The 18414-nt window shown below is 37.2% G+C and overlaps 1 protein-coding gene and 1 pseudogene across 2 annotated transcripts in view; both read right to left on the reverse strand.

Moving 5' to 3' along the window:
* Window positions 1-18414, reverse strand: part of LOC307189360 (spermine synthase-like) — a 462966-nt pseudogene that overhangs the window by 416117 nt on the left and 28435 nt on the right. The window lies entirely within an intron of this gene.
* DMRTA1 (DMRT like family A1) lies at window positions 5633-10920 on the reverse strand. The gene is made up of 2 exons (XM_079926959.1): window positions 10178-10920; window positions 5633-6893 (listed from the first exon to the last, which is right to left on the reverse strand). Exons 1-2 carry the CDS (start codon window positions 10824-10826, stop codon window positions 6046-6048), a joined length of 1497 nt encoding a protein of 498 aa, XP_079783085.1. The 5' UTR covers window positions 10827-10920; the 3' UTR covers window positions 5633-6045.

The following is an 18414-nucleotide window of genomic DNA, read 5'->3' on the forward strand; positions in this document are numbered from 1 at the left end:
GGGTGGGTGGGTGGGTGGGTGTGTGTGTGTGTGTGTGTGTGTGTGTGTACCAATTTTCCTTCTCTCCCATTTCCTTACTCTAATGTAAGAGTTACTAATAGTGGTTATAATAGTACCTTGGGATTAAAATTATAGGATATTCAATGGGGGATCTGACTCAGCCAGAAGAGGAATGAGCATCCCTCAAACATGGGTAAGTCACTTTGTATCTTCTTTTAGGGAGAGAACTAGCATGTTATTGTACAAAGAATCAATTTTAGGTGAAATAATGAATTTGCTTTTGCCTTTATTTGGAAGTAAATATGGCTGCTATGAGTGAGTATGAATGCCATGTTGGCAAGGGGTGCACTGGACTGCTGACCTTGCTGATCAACAGTGGCAGCAGGCCCACCACCTGGTACCTGCTTGCAGACCCACAGCGTTAGAAACTATGCAGAGGCACTAACTTCCTTTATACCCCTTCACAGCACCTTCCCTTGGGACCATTTGAGTGACTTGACATGCTGGACCTCACAGATTTCCTGCAAGTTTCTACTTTTCCCCACTTGTCTACACATACCAGTGCTTTAGGCAGATTCGTTAGTGACTCTTTGATCTGCCTGTTTCCCTCTTCCAAACTTTGTCTTCCCAGCTCCTTCTGTTTGTGTTCAGTCTAATTCCTAAAATAAGTCCCTCATTTCCATATATACTTAAAGGGACTCTGTTTTCCTGGCTGAATCTTGACTGATAAATGTAGCATGAACACAAAGCTGCTCATTTACTCCACATACCCCTCAAAAGAATCCAAAAAAACTGCAATGAATTAAGAAAGAATGGCTCACCTATGAAATGAAAAACCAAACAGCAACAAACAAACTGGATCTAAGACTGTACGTTTCTCTGGTGATGTCTGCCTTTGGGGTTCCAAGTCCGTGTATTAAATGCAATTACAGTACCCTTCTTTATGTTCCTCTAAATTATCTATGTAACTTTTGCCTCCTATGCCCCTTACAGTCATTTCTGTCATATGCTAGCTCTTTAAACGTTTTCATTTCTCCTTTTAAAAATCTTTCTCCTAGAACCCTACCACCACCACCACCACAATCATTTAGCATCTGATGCCTCTTTGCTTATATCCCAAGTTTTAGAATCACTCCTGGTATCTGGCACTCAGAACTGATCACACTACTTTAGCTAATATCTGATGAACTGATATTTCAGAGTACATGGTACTATCACCTCTCTCCTTTTACATATGTTTTCCTATTAATGTAACCTAAATTTCAATTGACTTTTAGAACAGCCATGTTACATGGTAATCTCATAGTGGATTTACCAATAAATACTACTACTTTTTTCTCAAAAAGTTGTTATAAATCCAGGTCTCTCTTCCTTCTTATTTATGTGTGCAGTTGATTTTTTTTAATCCTAAGATCTTGAATGTTATATCAGCTCACTGGAATGGAAGTTAGAGTGTAAGAATCAATCATTTAAAATTTGATTCTGTCAATCAAAAGATTAGCTGCCATTCACAGATGTGTGCTGTCCATGAATAAGATAATAATGAATTGTATATCTTTATTCCTTCATCTAACTGATGGACAGAAGTTTTATAAAAGATCAAGGACAGGAATCTAAAACACCTGCTGCTTGACTTGGATTTTTCTAGTCAACATTCTTTGGCACACTTGCTCAACTTTCTATATATTTCCTCCTAACTGTATCAACATCCAGTCCACTTTTTTAATTGAACTTGTCTCTAGGATGGATTTTAATAAACATTTGATATTTTAAAGAACCTTTTTGACATAGATGTTTTGATAAGGCCACATCTGTGTACCTATTTTAAAATTATGTACATCCTCATAGGACTACATAATGTGGTCATTTTGACTTGAGGATACTCTGACACAGTCTTAAAAACATTAAAATGTCATTTTTTAAAATTACCAGTTAGACAAAACTGAGAAACAGACATCTTCATAGTTGTCACATTTGTCATCTTGTTTTTCCCTAAACCCCCATCATTAGCATGGAGTTCAGAAAGGGGAAATGCCAATGAATTTCTCTCATTTGAAAATGAGAGAAGCAAAAACAAAAAACAAAAAACCAAAGCAAAAACCAAGAAAAGGTATTTTAACGTTTGGCACAGCTGCTCTGAAGTGCTACATCAAAATAACTTCAATTTTAGAGGAGATGGTGCCAAATAATTAAGGGTCTAGCTTTGCAACGCAGGCATTAATAACGAGATTATGTGGAGATACACGGGGGTGGGAGGAATGGATCTGAGCAAGAACTTTTCCCACTAGCCTTGACCTAAAGGATGAGCATCTATGCTTAAGAATCAGGCTGCCCTGAGGAAAGCTTTGCCTTTATGAAGTTGATGATGCACTTCATCTCATCTTGTGCTTGGGAGAATGATTCTCTTTACAGTGGTATAAAACAAGGTGCTTTATTCCAAGCTTCTCTTGTATTCTGCAGGCTTTTCACTTTCAAAGACAAACAAATGTCTAAGGAAAATGCATTTTTAAAAAGAGTTGAATGCATAGGCCACTTCATTAGTAGTTTTCTTAGTTCCACGTTCACAGCTAGGAATGTCTAGAGGGGAAGGTCTTAAAATCCCCAGAATCTTTTTGTTTCAGCCGAAGTTGAAGAGAAAAATAGTATATTTGACTCACATGTTCCTCAATTGTCCCCCCAGCCCTAACCCATTTTCACAGAATAGCTAGGTGAGAGCTTACACCATGAGATCTATGCACTGAATCAGAGGAATTCCAAAAGACCAACCCCAGGAAGACTGGACAATAACTCTGATCTAGAGGCCATGAAGAAACTAGAGTGATTTCCACACAAGACTCCATTCAAGCAAACAAAACTTCCTCTTTGCCCGCTTCTTTCACCATAGACCTGGAAGTTGCTTACCTCTTGGACAAACAGAATGGACTTGCCTAAACATACAACATGGAAACAGATGTTCTCCTTCTTCCTTCCCACCCCTAATTGGTGGCTTAGGAGTTCAGACCTCAAGCAGCATGGATGAGCAAAAACTGCAAGATTACAGAGAACTCACTGAAGTACCAACATCGTCAAATAGTACCATCACTGGCTGGTTGGTTATTTTTGTACACATGGGCAACAGACTGTGAGCAGCTTGAGGGCAGGTCTTATATCTTATTCACCTCTTTATCCCCTGGTCTAGCACAATGCCTGGCACAAAGTAGGTGCTTAATAAATAGCTGAATAAATGAATTTCTAAGCTAATATTTTTTTTTATCTTTCATTAATTGAGTCAGTGGAAAACTATTACTTGAGCACCTATTTAGGTACCAGATACTAGACAAAGCTGTGAGTGGACAAACAGGCATGAATCCTTCCTCAGGCCTTATAGTCTAATTGAAAATGGTGAAGTAACTTCCACTCCTGACGATTGACACCATTATTTTTACCTTAGGGATGTCGGACAACACTACTACCAAACCTCAATTTCCTCACATTCAATTTGGTGGTTGGACAACATAATCTGCAAGACTATTTAAGTTCTAAACTTATTGTAAAGGGTATGAAATGTATAAAGCATTATGTAAATTAAGTTTTAAAATTATAAAACATTTTTAAAAATTTGAATACTGCCCCAAATGGATGTTCTCCCCAATTCAAAAAGCAAATGGATACATGCACACCATTATATAAACCACATAAAGAATCCAGCAACTCTAGCACTGTTGTATTGTTATATCCGATCTCTACTGTATAATGTAACTTCTTTGAGGGCACATTTTACATTCAGTATCCTCTAATAGCATCTAGCACTTTTTAAAAAATAGGATTCGATAAACGAATTAATGCAATGGAAACACCTTAAGAATCACCAAGGATTCAACCTGATTCGCCAATGGCATTTAGGAGATTCAAGAACCCCAAGAAATTGTATTCAAAACTGTGTCTATAGGCCATTTTGCAGAGTTCTTCAGTTTTATCAGTCTCAAAGAGATCTACCATCCAAAATGATTCCTTCACTCAGTATATATTAATTGAATATCAACTACTTGACAAGCATTGTACCATGGTTTAGGCTTAGAATCTAAAACTTTTTTTTTTATAAATAATGAATATTGATTGTATCAAATCTTTACAAGATCTGCTTTCTCACATTCACACCATTAAAAATAATGCATATTCTGGGCTTCCCTGGCGGCACAGTGGTTGAGAATCTGCCTGCTAATGCAGGGGACACGGGTTCGAGCCCTGGTCTCGGAGGATCCCACAAGCCGCGGAGCAACTAGGCCCGTGAGCCACAACTACTGAGCCTGCGCGTCTGGAGCCTGTGCTCCACAACAAGAGAGGCCGTGATAGTGAGAGGCCCGCGCACCGCGATGAAGAGTGGCCCCCACTTGCCACAACTAGAGAAAGCCCTCGCACAGAAACAAAGACACAACACAGCAAAAATAAATTAATTAATTAATAAACTCCTACCCCCAACATCTTCTAAACAAAATAATAATAATAATGCATATTCTTTAAACATATTTACATCTTAAATCAGCATCAGATACTATGCAGTTATTTAATATGATATTTGCTGGTAAAATGTACTTTAGAAATATTGATGTATTTTTATCTGGCTCCATGGAAAAGCTTTCATGATGACAGAACCAATAGGGCTTACGTGTATAACAGATAGATAGAGAGGTATATAAACACACACACACATACACATAATTTAAGAAATCCATAGTAAATCATGCTGTTCAAATTGTTTAAACCATCTCTATTTCATCAATTATTTTATACCACAGCTGGGTTTCCATGTATTCCTGACAATAGAATAGAGCTACTGTCCTTTAAAAAATAAATGATGACATATAAAGAAAACTTCATAAAACTGTTTTGTTCTCAGGGACTTTACACTGACTGAAATAAATAGCTTTCAAATTCTCTAGATGGAGAACAAAAGTAATTTTAAAACCTCAAGAAAACCTCTAAAATTTAATGACAATTTTCCCCCTTTGGAAATATTTTATCTCTCCTCAATGCAGCAAGCATTATCTATCTAGAGTCAATCAATATTTATATGAGCAGCTATTTAAGTTTTCAGAATAAAATTATTTTTACCTTTGAGAATGGTTGCCATATTCCTGCCACAAACATTTGGAAAGGGATATTTCCCCAGATACAAGCATAACCATACTTAAAGATATAAATCCTCATCCACAGTAGATGTTCTCTCCGTAATATGAAAATTCAATATAGCGTGATCCAAGATGACCATTTCAAAAAATGGTTACCTTATACTATTAGGAAACCATTTGTTTCTAATTCCTATACTCTACCAGAACTTGGTTGCAATTAGTGATAGTGGCCAGGAGATGGAGCATTCTCATTTCCTAAGATTTACTTCATAGGCCTTTGTGTATCTCACAATGTTTACTTTAAAGAGAAATGTTTTATTAACGGCACTTATCACAAATGGCAGATATGAATGAAAAATAAGGCATTCAGAAAAAAATAAGGTATTAAATTTCTCAAAAATTTAACTTACAGCTAATTACTTATATGTGAATAAAATACTTTGAATAAGCTTTTTCTCTCCTGTGTACAAGAAACAGAAGGAGAAAAAAAGTTTAAAATAATAATTATTTAGAATTACCTCAGTTTTTCAATTATTCCTTCTGCTTCATTTTATATAACACTGGACTGCTTTATAATGTATGTTTTAATTATAAACTCCATTTTTTCAATGAAATAAAAACAAGTATAGTTTTAAAATAAGAATTTTATAACTGATATCTTAGGGAAAAAATTCATTACAGTAAACATATTCCCTGAAATGGCTTTATTCAAGGCACAAAGAATGTTTAAATGTTTCTTTCACTTAATAAATGCTAAAGAAGAGTCTTTAGATCTCAAATCTATTATACTGCTCATAAAAAAAAAAATAGCATTTTTAAAGCCCAGTAATCCACTCCCATACATAGTGAACACATTAACAGATGTGGGTATGTGTGGGTGTGAGGGTTATATTGCATGCTTCTAGAAATATTCCAAAACGGGAGGTAGGCAGATGCATTACATGTTGTTCTGATTTGGCCTTGAATACAGTCTGCCACCAGTTGCTGAATCTTTGATGGGAAGGTAAGAAGAATCCCTAATCATCCCTGAAAAGGCATAATCCAAAGCTGGCCGAAAAGGCAATGCTGGTGCCAACCCAGGAGTTAGGTAGGGAGACATGAAACCAGACAGCCCTCTTCCTGGAGAGGAATATGCCAGCCGTAATGGACTGATACCTAGTCTAGGATTTAAGCTGTAGATACTGGAATCACCTCCATAAGAAGCAGAAGTACTGTGAAGGGGAGAGAAAGCTGATTTATTTCCTAGAGTTCCAAAACCAATTCCAGCTAAACTTAAATTCGAAGCTCTCTGAAAAGCTGTATTTTCCAAGGCTCCTGAGCTTGCTAGGTCCCTGGTGTCTGGTTTGTGTTCTTTCCCATTTAGGACCTGTTCAATGGCTTGGACCACATCTCCTTTGCAGAACTGTAGAATGCCTTCTAGACGGCTGCGTCTGTAACTTGGGAAAATCTTGGTAAGGATATCAAGAGGGTCTCTTGGTCTAGAGGACACAGTGGGAAGGCTGACTGTAGTATCAGTGAAGTCTTTGGCCCACTCACTTTCATTTCCTGATTCCAAATCAGACGATGACAGGGACCTGGGACTCTCTTCACCTCCTGACTGCTCCCCAGGATGAGGAGACTGAATGCTATCATCCTTGTTTGGGTTTTCTGAAATAGATGACCTGACGTTTTGTTTTCCAGTGACATCATTAGACTTAGGAGATGATCTCAGGGTAAATTGATGGGATTTAGACACCAGTTCTTCTTGTCCACTCTGGCATGAGTCACATTTACTCTCTTTTCGTCCTGGGGAAGAGGAAAAAAAGGAATGAAATAAAGGGAAAACTTCCAAGAACACAGTACTGCCCACTCAAAATTAATGCTGGATAAAATAACTTGTTTACTCATAGTATATCAATAATACTTATTAATCAATGTTAAGAGATTTTAATGAACAAGAATTATAAAAGATCATTTAGAAATGCAGGTGTTGGAACAGTGGGAAAACGCTATTTATTATGTCATTTCAGGATTACAAAATTATATAATATACAAATGCTGTAGTTATTTGGGAATCAGAAGATGAGAGTCTATTGTTACCCCCAAACTGTTAACACCAATATTTCACACTATTTGCCCATTTGGTGATTCAAGATTTTCCTAAATGTTACCCAAGTTTTGTTGTTATCCACGGGAGGGTTTTTTTCCCACAATGACACTATGCAAAAAGAACTAAATAGAACAATTGTTTAGATAAGAAATCAGAAGAAGGAACAATCTTAGTATGAAAATGAATATTCTATTTAGTCACTAATGCTAAATTTCAACAACTATTTTTTTAATGCTCACATTTCAGGTTCCAATTAAGTTACCTGAATAATGTGAGAAAATAACAAAATTGTTGATTTCATTTCAAATCTAAACCAATATTGCCAACTGCTGTACCAATCTCAAATCATACCAGAGCTTGCATGTTTCATTTTATGTGAGAGACAATACAAAGTTGGTGTTTTTTCATAATCCTCTGTGAAATATGGACTTTCTTTTTAAATCTCTAGGAAATATCAATAAAAGAGTTTACAATCAAATTGTTTCTAAAATAAAATTATTAACTGCACTATTTTCACTATTGCAATCTGTGTATATTTTCAAAGTGTCTTGTAAAAAACCATTTTGGTCGTATGCTTTAAATCGCAACTCCCTTCCAATATTAAGGGCAATTTTCCAAAAATGTTTTTACACAAAAACGGGATTTTCTACCTCAACATGTTGAGTATATGAATATTAATGAAACAATACTATCTTTAAAAACCTTTTGCAAGGCTAATGCCAGGAAAATAATAACAAGTAACTTTTATTTTGGTTTACATTTCCTATAGATATATTTTACCTCTATTTCCGTTACAAAGAGTAAAATGTCAATGGGGTACTCAGAGTTTTACTGTCAAACTTTCTTTTTGTACAATGTTTATGAATGTAACAAAACATACATTGCCTGAAGCAGTGATTTGCAAACATGATTTGCAATACTATGTTTTCTCAAGGAGTGGTCCTACATTCTAAACAAATATCTACAGTTTATTTTAAAATTAAAGTGTGTACAATTTAACACTTTGAGGGTTAAAATGCTGTCATTACATCAAACATATGACAAAAGGTGCTGCTCCTGCAAAATCACAAAGACTAGTATTTTCACCTTAAATAAAACAAGAAAACCTATCTAATGAAGTAAAGATAGATTAGCCTTGGTCTGCCATTCCATTTTATTTATATATGATTCACCACATATGACCCCCTGAACAGGTAAGGTATCAAAATTTCACCTCTACAGTAATTTATGCATAAAATAATTTTTGTTATTACATTGTATTTATGGAATACAATATAATGTAATGAAATACTGATTGCATAAGACTATCTAGAAAATAAGCTGTCTTTAAAATACTGTGATATCATTTACATCACCTGTGTTCCCTCAACTCCTATAGCTGGTTTTACTTACTTTTATCATTGTATGCTATGTCTTGTAAGGTAATTTTGGGACACACATAGTTTTTCTTCTTTCGAATATAATATTCTTTTGTGTAGGAAAATCTTATTCGCCTCTGCATCACTGTAAGTCTTGGTCTAGTGAATAAATAGACTACTACAGTTCATGGACATTGTATAAGAGGAGACAGTTGAGAAACAGCTTTTCAAAGAAGGTCAACTGAGGCAAACAAAATAAAATAATTGACCCCATAAAACAGCACCCACCCCCAAAAAATCACATAAATCAATCAATGCCTAGCAGAGAGCTGTCAGTCAAATCTCACTGTCAATTTAGTTTGCAGAATTTTAATTTTTACTTCTTTTTATAGCAGTTTTGCTTAACAGCTTTGTTCTCCAGCCTTCTTTCATTTTTCATGAGAAATGTTTAAAGTCCATTTTGTCCACTGACATAAACTAGAACATGGACAAAAAGGTGACACAGGTGAAAACAAAATCATATATGCCTTATTTAAGTAGAGAGAGACTCTTTTCAAAAGCACAAAAGTACATGCTGTGATCTGTTAAGAGCTGCAATTTTCACAATTCAAGGAATGTTCTAATTAATAACTTACTATATCATTACCTTATAATTTCATATGACACAACCAGTCTCAGATTTATACAAAAATACCAAAATGACATTTTCAGTGACCTACTTGTAGGGCTATGAAATTCACTAAAATACAGTGAGATTTATATTAGCATGAAAAGTTAAGTTGGGATAACCCTAGTCAAAAAGAAAATCTTTTCTACCTAACACAGGGGGTGAAGACAATTTGCAGTCAATAAATAAGAGAAAAAAAGAACTTCTTGGATAAGAAATCGCTAAGGATAAGATCCCCAAGGATAGGAAATTCTTGGACTTTGAAATTCATACCAACGTTTTTACAGACCTGATTTTAGAAAATCTAAATTTCTTTCCTATGAGAAAAGGTGAAACTGCAAATGTTAAGAGTTTTCTACACTTTTGGAGGCTGAAAAGCAGTTGAAGAAAAGGGACAGAATGCTTAAAAAATTTAAGGGAAGGGAGTAAAAATGCTTTGGTAGATTTCAGTCTCTTCCCCACTTCTAGTTGGTTAGTCCCAAAGGTAAAGAACTGTACTCCCAACCATAAGTGAGTTTTCCATGTAAGATCAGATGACCTCTGGTTTTACAACTGAAAATAGTACAGAGCAAGTTCAAAATGTAGCTCCTCTCATTAAGCTTTTCACTCAATGCCCGCTCTCTGCTCTCAAAGAGAAAGTCATAGCAACTTGGGCACAAACTCCATTCCTAGAATGAGTTCCTCAACTGATCACTTGCACTTCACTTTTTCATTTCTTTATCCTATCACCTAAGCTTTAGGTCCTAAGGGAACAGAAAGCCCTTCTGAAGTAAATGTGTCAGGTCCCTAACACCCTTACTAACATTCATATTGCAGAGCAGTTTCCCAGAACTTAAATGCTTCTTTTAAACAACTTTTCTTGCCCTCCTCCATGCCACGGCTGCTTATTTCAAAGATTTTTTTCTTCAAAACAACCATTTTTCTTTTGCAAAGAACAAACGTAAGATCTACTCACCTTGTTTTTCCTCTGTATAATCTGACTGGAAAATCTCGAAAGCAGGAGTCGCCAGACCACTAGCCTGTCTCGAGGCACTCAGTCCCAGTGCACTCACCGTCGCAGGGCCACTTGCTGTGGTCTGGGGATTCTCCGTTCTGCTGCTGCCTCCAGATGATCGACCCCCGGGCCCTGAGGGTCCAGGGTATAGAAGCCTCTGCAGCGCCCGGGCTTCGCTCTCCTCCTGGGCCTGCTGCCTGCGCAGCGCCACCTGTGCGGCCATGACGCGCTGGCGCTCGGCGATCAGGGTGCACTTGGCACACGCGCAGTCCCGCCAGCGGCAGAAGCGCTTGTGGCCCTTGAGGGCTGACACGACTCCGTGGTTGCGACAACGGGCGCACTTGGGTGTCCGTGGGTAGCCGCAGGCCACGGCGCCCACCCCCCTTTCCACTCCGGCAGGCGGCGGGCAGCCTCCGCTTCCCGCGGTGGCGGCTGCGGCTGCCCGTAGAAAGAGGCTGGACGGGCGCAGGAAAGTTGGAGGAACAGGTATCCCCGGGGGTACCGGTAACGCTGGAGACTGGGGCGGAGGGGCCGCTGCCACCAGCCCCGGGGCCAGGTGGGGTGGGCCGCTGCCGCTTTGGTCTCTACTGCCACACTGTGACTGCTCCATTTCCGAGAAGCGTCTGGTGAGGGCTCACCACGGGAGAGTGCGCTGTTCTCAGCTAACCCTGCTGGGATGCGAGGGCCGAGAGGACCAGCCTTGGTCCCGCTGCTTCCCACCCACACACCGACAGAGTCTGGCACAATTCCCGTGAAGAACTGGGGACAACCGATCCCCACAGCTGGAAGCTCTAAGAGGCGCAGATGCCACTGAGCCTCCTAGAGTCCTGGGGCGCTAAATTAATGCCCGGTGCTCCGCGCGCCTTCGCCTTCGGAGCAGGAGAAAGCAAGACTGCAGAGGCTACCCCGCCCACCGGGTCTACTGGCCAAGGGCTGAAAACCTGGGGAAGGAGGGCCAGGGGCGGAGAGTGGGGACCTGACCGTCTGGGAGGAGGGGCAGTGGGAGACAAAAGAAACTGTCCCTTCACACACAGACACACACACACACACACACACACACACACACACACGCCTCTTTCTCCCATCTGCTTCCCCATGAATTCCTCAATGTATATTTTTTGTAAGATAACCTTCACTCCCTGCCCCCATGCCTCTTACTACCCTTCTTAAATTAAGCAAGATTTGAAGTTCTTTCCCCAGTTCCTCGCTCCTCTTACTAAAGTTTGAAGATTTGGACATGAAGTTCTCCTTTTCTTTCCTTTTCCCAGATGAAGTCTTTAGGATGGTAGCATGGCCAATATTAATGAGAAAGCACAGCTTAACAAGCTGCAAATATTACCCACACCTGAAAGGTGCCTTACTTTAAACGGGTCTTAGAGCTGCGTCTGAACAGTGGATAAGTATTTAAGGGGCCTGATTCACATTCAGAATCTTCTCATGCATTATGTTTATTTAGAGGTGCAAATTTGGATTCTATATATCGTTATATTTTGAAATGTTATTGCCCAAAGAAGTCTTTATGAATTTCTTATCTAGAACTATTTATACATAGCAACTGTGTTAAAACTATTTCAAAAATACTTCACGTTTCTATTGTACAGTATTGGGGAAGGTCATGTAGACCATTCTTTAAACATGCTATCATTAAATGCAGTCTTGAAATATGCATTTAATGCCTTTAATTGTAAGAAAAGATCATATTGCTTTTAAACCAAAAGACCATTTGAGGCAAAAAATTCATGAGTGTCTGTTCCTTAATGGATAGAAGAGTCAGAGCTCTATCAGTTTTTCAAGATAATATTCAACTTCCTTGACAGGCAATTGATATTCTAGCACTAAGATAGCAAGTAATAATGACATTTTTACCATTCCACCTATTTGATGTCCAGGGCAGACACTGCTAATCAATCTGGGCTTTCTCCTACCTGCCCACTTCACACCAACACCACCATCACCATCCTCCCATATGGGCATCCCGACATTCAATCACAGAAGTTTCCCACCCTTCCTAAGCATTGCAACTACCTAGGGAACTTTTAAAAGATATAAATTCTTCAAACAAAGTAAACTGATTCTTTTGGCTGTGAGTCTTTTAAACTCTCAAACTGAAGATTATATACAACCAAGGTTTAGAACTGCCACTCTAGGAATTCCTAACCTCTGCAGATTCTGTAATACCCAAAGTTTCTCACACCTCTATATCTTTGCTCAAGCCACACTTACCTAAAATCCAGTTATTCCCTTACTGTGGAACTCACATCCAATGTATGAGTAATGAGTTTTCAGTGCTATATGGATCATTAAAGTACAGTGAATTACCTAGTGAGAAAAGAATTCCTTTTTTCTATTATTTTTAAAGATGTGGTTACATAAAGGAAAATGCTCAGCTTGGTGTAAATATGACATAATTTGTTAAGCCTTATCAATTATGCTTTTTAACAAAAAAAATTAAAAGAACCTCAGCAAGTAACATTATTTACCTGGAATTTAACACTATTTTTCTATTTTTATTTGATTTTCAAAGTTATCTTCCAATTATGGCAAGTGATATTGGTTTTTATTCAAAAAAGTGAAAATAATTCTTAAATGTATTTAAATAAAACGGGTGTCTACTGACAGGGAAAATGACAAAATGTGTGAAAGACTGAAAACAAACTTTTCTGATAAAGATAAAGGAAATCAAAATAAATTGAGAGATAGACCATTTCCATGGGTCAGAAGACTCAACATTCTTAATAAGACAGTCCTACCTAAATTGATCTATAGATCAATTCAACCTCAATCAAAATTCCAGTAGACTTTAGTAGAAATTGTCAAACCCTCTCTAAAACTCATTTGGAAATGCAAAGGAAAGACGTGGCATAGCCAAAACATCTTCGAAAAAAAAGGATAAATAAAGTTGCAAGGCTAACATCTTATTTCAAGAATTATTATGGGGCTTCCCTTGGTGGCACAGTGGTTGAGAGTCCACCTGCCGATGCAGGGGACACGGGTTTTTGCCCCGGTCCGGGAAGATCCCACATGCCGCGGAGCAGCTAGGCCCGTGAGCCATGGCCACTGAGCCTGTGCGTCCAGAGCCTGTGCTCCGCAACGGGAGAGGTCACAGCAGTGAGAGGCCCACGTGCCGCAAAAAAAACAAACAAACACACAAAAGAGACTAGTCTGATAAATGCGAAACGTAGAGCATATCAGAAGGAAGGGAAGCTAACAGAATTTCTCCCAAGCTCAAAAACATGTATGCATCTCCTTTTTTAATTATTATTCATTTTTATTCCAATTCCTTGTTCATTTTAAACTCTTATAGTCAACTGCCATTTCTCGTTGGTTCACCACACCAACCACTCAGCACAGAGATGTGGAAGTGTGAATCAGCAACTGAAAAATAGGCCTGGCTCTTAGCTTTATACTAAGCTATAAAGATCTTAGGCAAGACACTTATTCTCTCAGCTTCACTTTTCCCACTGGCAACTGAAAACATTAAGTCATATACAAGGATATTTCCAAGTCTGTGAGTCATTTCATTTGCCAAGTCTAGTCTGAAGTTATTTTTTATTAATGTTCTTGATCTCTAAAGAACATCATTACTACCCCCACTAAGGCCTCAGTCAAAGCATCTCTCCTCCTCGTAGAATATCTTGTGCTAACGTGTGGTAAAGGAAAGTTAAGGAGGACATGCTTATTAGCTTGTCCTGGCAAGAAGACTGGGGATTTGGAAGGAAAGGCTCTAAATTGCTTATTCTTTTGTACATAAACATACGCAGTTCACTTCACGGCTTCAGAATATATGAGCACACCTTATATAGCCCATCTGCTCCAAGGCTTCCCAGAACCATGCTGGTATGCTAATATTTTTTGTCAGTTTTGAGGGGAAGTTTGAACTGAACTTCTCTTTCTCCAGGGCTCTTCAAAAGGCAATTGAGTGTTATCATGATTGAGAGGCCACAGCCTGCAGAGTGACAAATTTCAGCCCTTGGACTATGGCCCATCAAATGGGTAGGCATCCCAGATCTGGGAAAAAATAGGCCTCCTCTGGGACACAGTCTTTCCTGGAGTATTGGAGGAACGATGAACGTATTTGGTGATATAAGTAATTGGCCAAGAAATGTCACTCCCCCCAAAACCAATATCTACCAGTAAATGCTCCCTTCTGAGAATACCCTACAGCTGGGGAGAGATATAATTCATTGCCCCAGAGCTGTAACTCCCCACAGCACTGTACATCTTAGGAAACAGGACTTCCTTGGAGGACATCATCTCTAATCCCTTGGTCTAAGATAGCAAAAAGCCAGCTGGAGATCATACACTTTGTTCCCCCACTATCAAGGGGACAAGGACTATAAAAGTGAGTAGAATTGTTTTCTTTTATTGCTTTATGACCCTTTTCATACCAGTTGAGGATGCTTACCCGTAATGAAGAACTCAAGAAACTAACAAAGACAGGAAACAGAGAAGTACCTTTTTTTTTTCTATATCCATTTCTATATGCCCAGCATAGTAAACACTCAATATATCTTTGAAAATAAATAAATGGATGCCACAAGACTTACTTGTCGGTTGGCTGAAAAGGCACTAATATCACATTATTTTTCCTTTGTATTCTGAAATTTTTGAAAACTATTTCCAGTGCACTAAAAAGTAATCTTTTCCAGTTTTAGCTCCATGGTGTTTATATAAGCTGGAGTGTAATTTCTTTTGAAGTATGGTTTATTGTTTCCTTTGTTTTCTGTACTTTTGCTTAATATTAAATAAGGTATTTTGACTTTTTTTCTTAAAGAAAAAGTCTAACGAAACTCTACAGTTATACTTTCATGCCACTGTAAATGTATTCCAATGTTTTTCAAAATGTTTAGATCTAAGAACACATAATTGCTTATGAATGTGATGAATTAACGTGTCAGTGCATTTGCTTGTAATCTTTTTTCTTCATACAAAAAGGTTATAATATTGTATACATAACTTTTAATTTAATATTGTGATACAAACATTTTCCATCTTAAATAGCTTTTGCAAACATCATCTCTAATAGCCACATAATTTTCCATTATTTAGTCATACAATAATTACTTAATTCTTCTAATAAAGGATATTTATAATGTGTCATTTCTTCCCTGTTTTAAGTAAGAAAGGGATGAATATGTGAGCTTGAAAATGTTTTCTAAATTACTAATTATCTCTTTAGAATAAACTTCTATAAATAAAAGTACATAATTAAAGGTTATGGATATTTTTTAAACTTTTGACTTACGCTACTAACTTTTTTCCTGAAGAGTTCATATGAATTTGAATTCTAATATGCAGTTCAATTCATCATTATACCATGTATTTTTTTCTTTTAATGGTAGTGGTTTTTTTAACTAGGAAATTGATGCCACTTTCTCCTGAAATAACAGTGATAACCCAGAGTTCCATTAGGAAAATAATTCTACAAGGTTTCAGTTCATAGAAAGATAATTACCATTTTGCAAATCTCTGGTTGAGTATGATTGGGGGGAACTGAAGCAAAACATGGCAAAAGTTCCAATCATTGTAACATACCCTGATGGTTCTTTGAGTAAATTACATGGCCTTTTGTGAACTTGCTGATTTAAACAATTCTTTATAAAGGAGTGCTACTGACTTAAAAAGACTGTAACAAGAAACGCTGGTGCCATTGTGGTTAATTGAATAAGCACATGTTCAAAAGCTATGCTCTTTAGTTTACTCTAATAGATCTAAGTCTACTGTGTAAATAGGGCTCAGAACTTATGAAACTCTTGTTTTTTAACTCACAGGATATTTAAAGGAAATTCATGCTCAGGCACTGAGATAAGCTTTGTGACTTGTCTTACACTGAATAAAATCCACCTTCATAAATTAATGTATCTGGAAACATTTCCTCAGAATTCAGTCTTTAAATAGACAGCAATACAGTTTCACTCTGAAAGTATGTGAGAGCCCTTTACGTGGCTGTTAAAGATCATAAAAGAATGAATAGCACATATTAAATGGTAAAGCATTTTAGTAAGAAGTTGAATTAAAAATTGCATCCTTGTTAATAAGTTAGTTAAAACAAGTCATTAATCAATAAGTCTTCATAAAATTCTACCACCCTAAAGGATCTTGTTATATGAAGAACATCTCTCTTTCTCATTATTACAGCTACCCTTTAAGAGCTGGTTATTGTGTGTTATGCACTATGCTCAGGCCCTATATATATTATGTCATTTAATTCTCATAATCAGCTTATTGAGGCCAATTATATTATCCTGGTTTTACAAATGAGAAAATTATAGTTTTAAAAAGAATAAGTCCTCAAAATACTCTAATAGTCAGACTCCTTTACACTCATGCTTCTCCCCAGAAGTTAGGCTAGCTTCCACTGTAATAGAGACTCACAAAACAACCTGTTAGGTAGAGTTGTTCGTAATACAGTTACTCAGAAGAGGCGCTTACTGGCTGTCATAAGCAATCTTGAAAATGTAACTATTCTTTCAGTTAACAACAGTTCCATTTAAAAAAACAAAAGATATGACATTAAAAAGAGAAATTCAAAATTCCATAGTTTTCATATCTTCTTTTAGTAAAGTTTAATGATGGAATTTTTATTGTTTTCCCCTTTCTTTCTCACATCCTACCATGTAAATAATAAGACAGACATCAAGGCAAAAATTTTTGCTATTATTTATTTATACCATTAGAAATTTGAAACATGTTTTCTTTTTATTTTCAAGCACCACTAAAGTCAGATTAGATACTAACTTCTACTCCTGTCAAAACCTAACATTCTATTCAAAGGTGATCTTTTCCTCTCAAGGTAACTATTGTGAGACCTTGCCATTCAGCATTAGAAAAAAAATAGTTAAAAGTTTCATAAAATAAAAATTGACAAAAGAGAAGTTCATAGGTACCCTTTTTGGAAAGCAAAATAGTTAACAAAAAAAGATACATTTTAATGAGTTAGTTCCTACTGTATTCCAATGACTGAACACAAACAAGATACGTAAGTCAATTCCTCAAATAACCTCAAATCCCTATTTATTCATAAGGAATTGCCGCAGGATCTAGAAAATAGTTTTTTGTTCATTATTGTTATAAAATATGATGAAATTAACTTTGAAAGATGTTATACATGTCTGCTTTTTTCTCTTCTATCTTTTCCTGTGCCACAGTCTGTCTTCTGGAGCTTTCATTAGAAGTGTTCCAATTAAAAAGCAGTGTGAGTTAAGAAAATGGCTTCCATTCACAACAAGGATTCTAAATAAGAGGTAAATTCGGTAAATCAGTTCCTCCCTGGCTCCTAGCCATTCACATCTTTTGGTTTTGAAATTCATGTCTTTGTGAGCATAAGGTGGTTGTTATGAGGTGTTGTCAGGCCTCTGACAGAGTTATTGTGCATGGTAGGAGGTGGCAGTTTTTGATCAATGTCTTCAAAGTCAAAGCTTGGAAAATAATAGCTGCACATCAAAACCCAGTGCCATATGCAGTTAACATTGGGCTCTTTCAGGTGGCCCCAGGGAATGACTTAATTCTCATGTGGAGCTTTACTTTAATTAGTCATCTATAATGGTGTATTAAGATTTACATGAAGACTTGTAACTTGAGATTCATTGTCAAATGAGGTTCAGGAAAATCATTATCAGAATAAAAATAAAGAAACCTATCTATTTATTCACGTTCTCCTCCCATTTTTCCTGAATCCCTGACTGATTGCATTTCTGTTCTTATGACATCTTTTATTGACCCAATACCTTTGTAAGAATGCCCATGTTTAATTTTTTAGGCCATTTATGCAATTATTTCATGATATCCTGCCTAGTTGATCAAGTTACTGATTTTAAACCTTTCTGTTGTACCTTTTTCTATATTTTTATTACTTTAAAAAAACGTCTGACAGGAATAAAGACGCAGACGTAGAGAATGGACTTGAGGACACAGGCAGGGGGAAGAGTAAGCTGGGACGAAGTGAGAGAGTGGCATGGACTTCTATATACTACCAAAAGTAAAATAGATAGCTAGTAGGAAGCAGCCACATAGCACAGGGAGATCAGCTTGGTGCTTTGTGACCACCTAGAGGGGTGGGATAGGGAGGATGGGAGGGAGATGCAAGAGGGAGGAGATATGGGGATATATGTATATGTATAGCTGATTCACTTTGTTATAAAGCAGAAACTAACACACCATTGTAAAGCAATTACACTCCAATAAAGATGTAAAAAAAA

Source organism: Stenella coeruleoalba, assembly GCF_951394435.1.
Source record: "Stenella coeruleoalba genome assembly, chromosome: 7".
Taxonomy (NCBI): domain Eukaryota; kingdom Metazoa; phylum Chordata; class Mammalia; order Artiodactyla; family Delphinidae; genus Stenella; species Stenella coeruleoalba.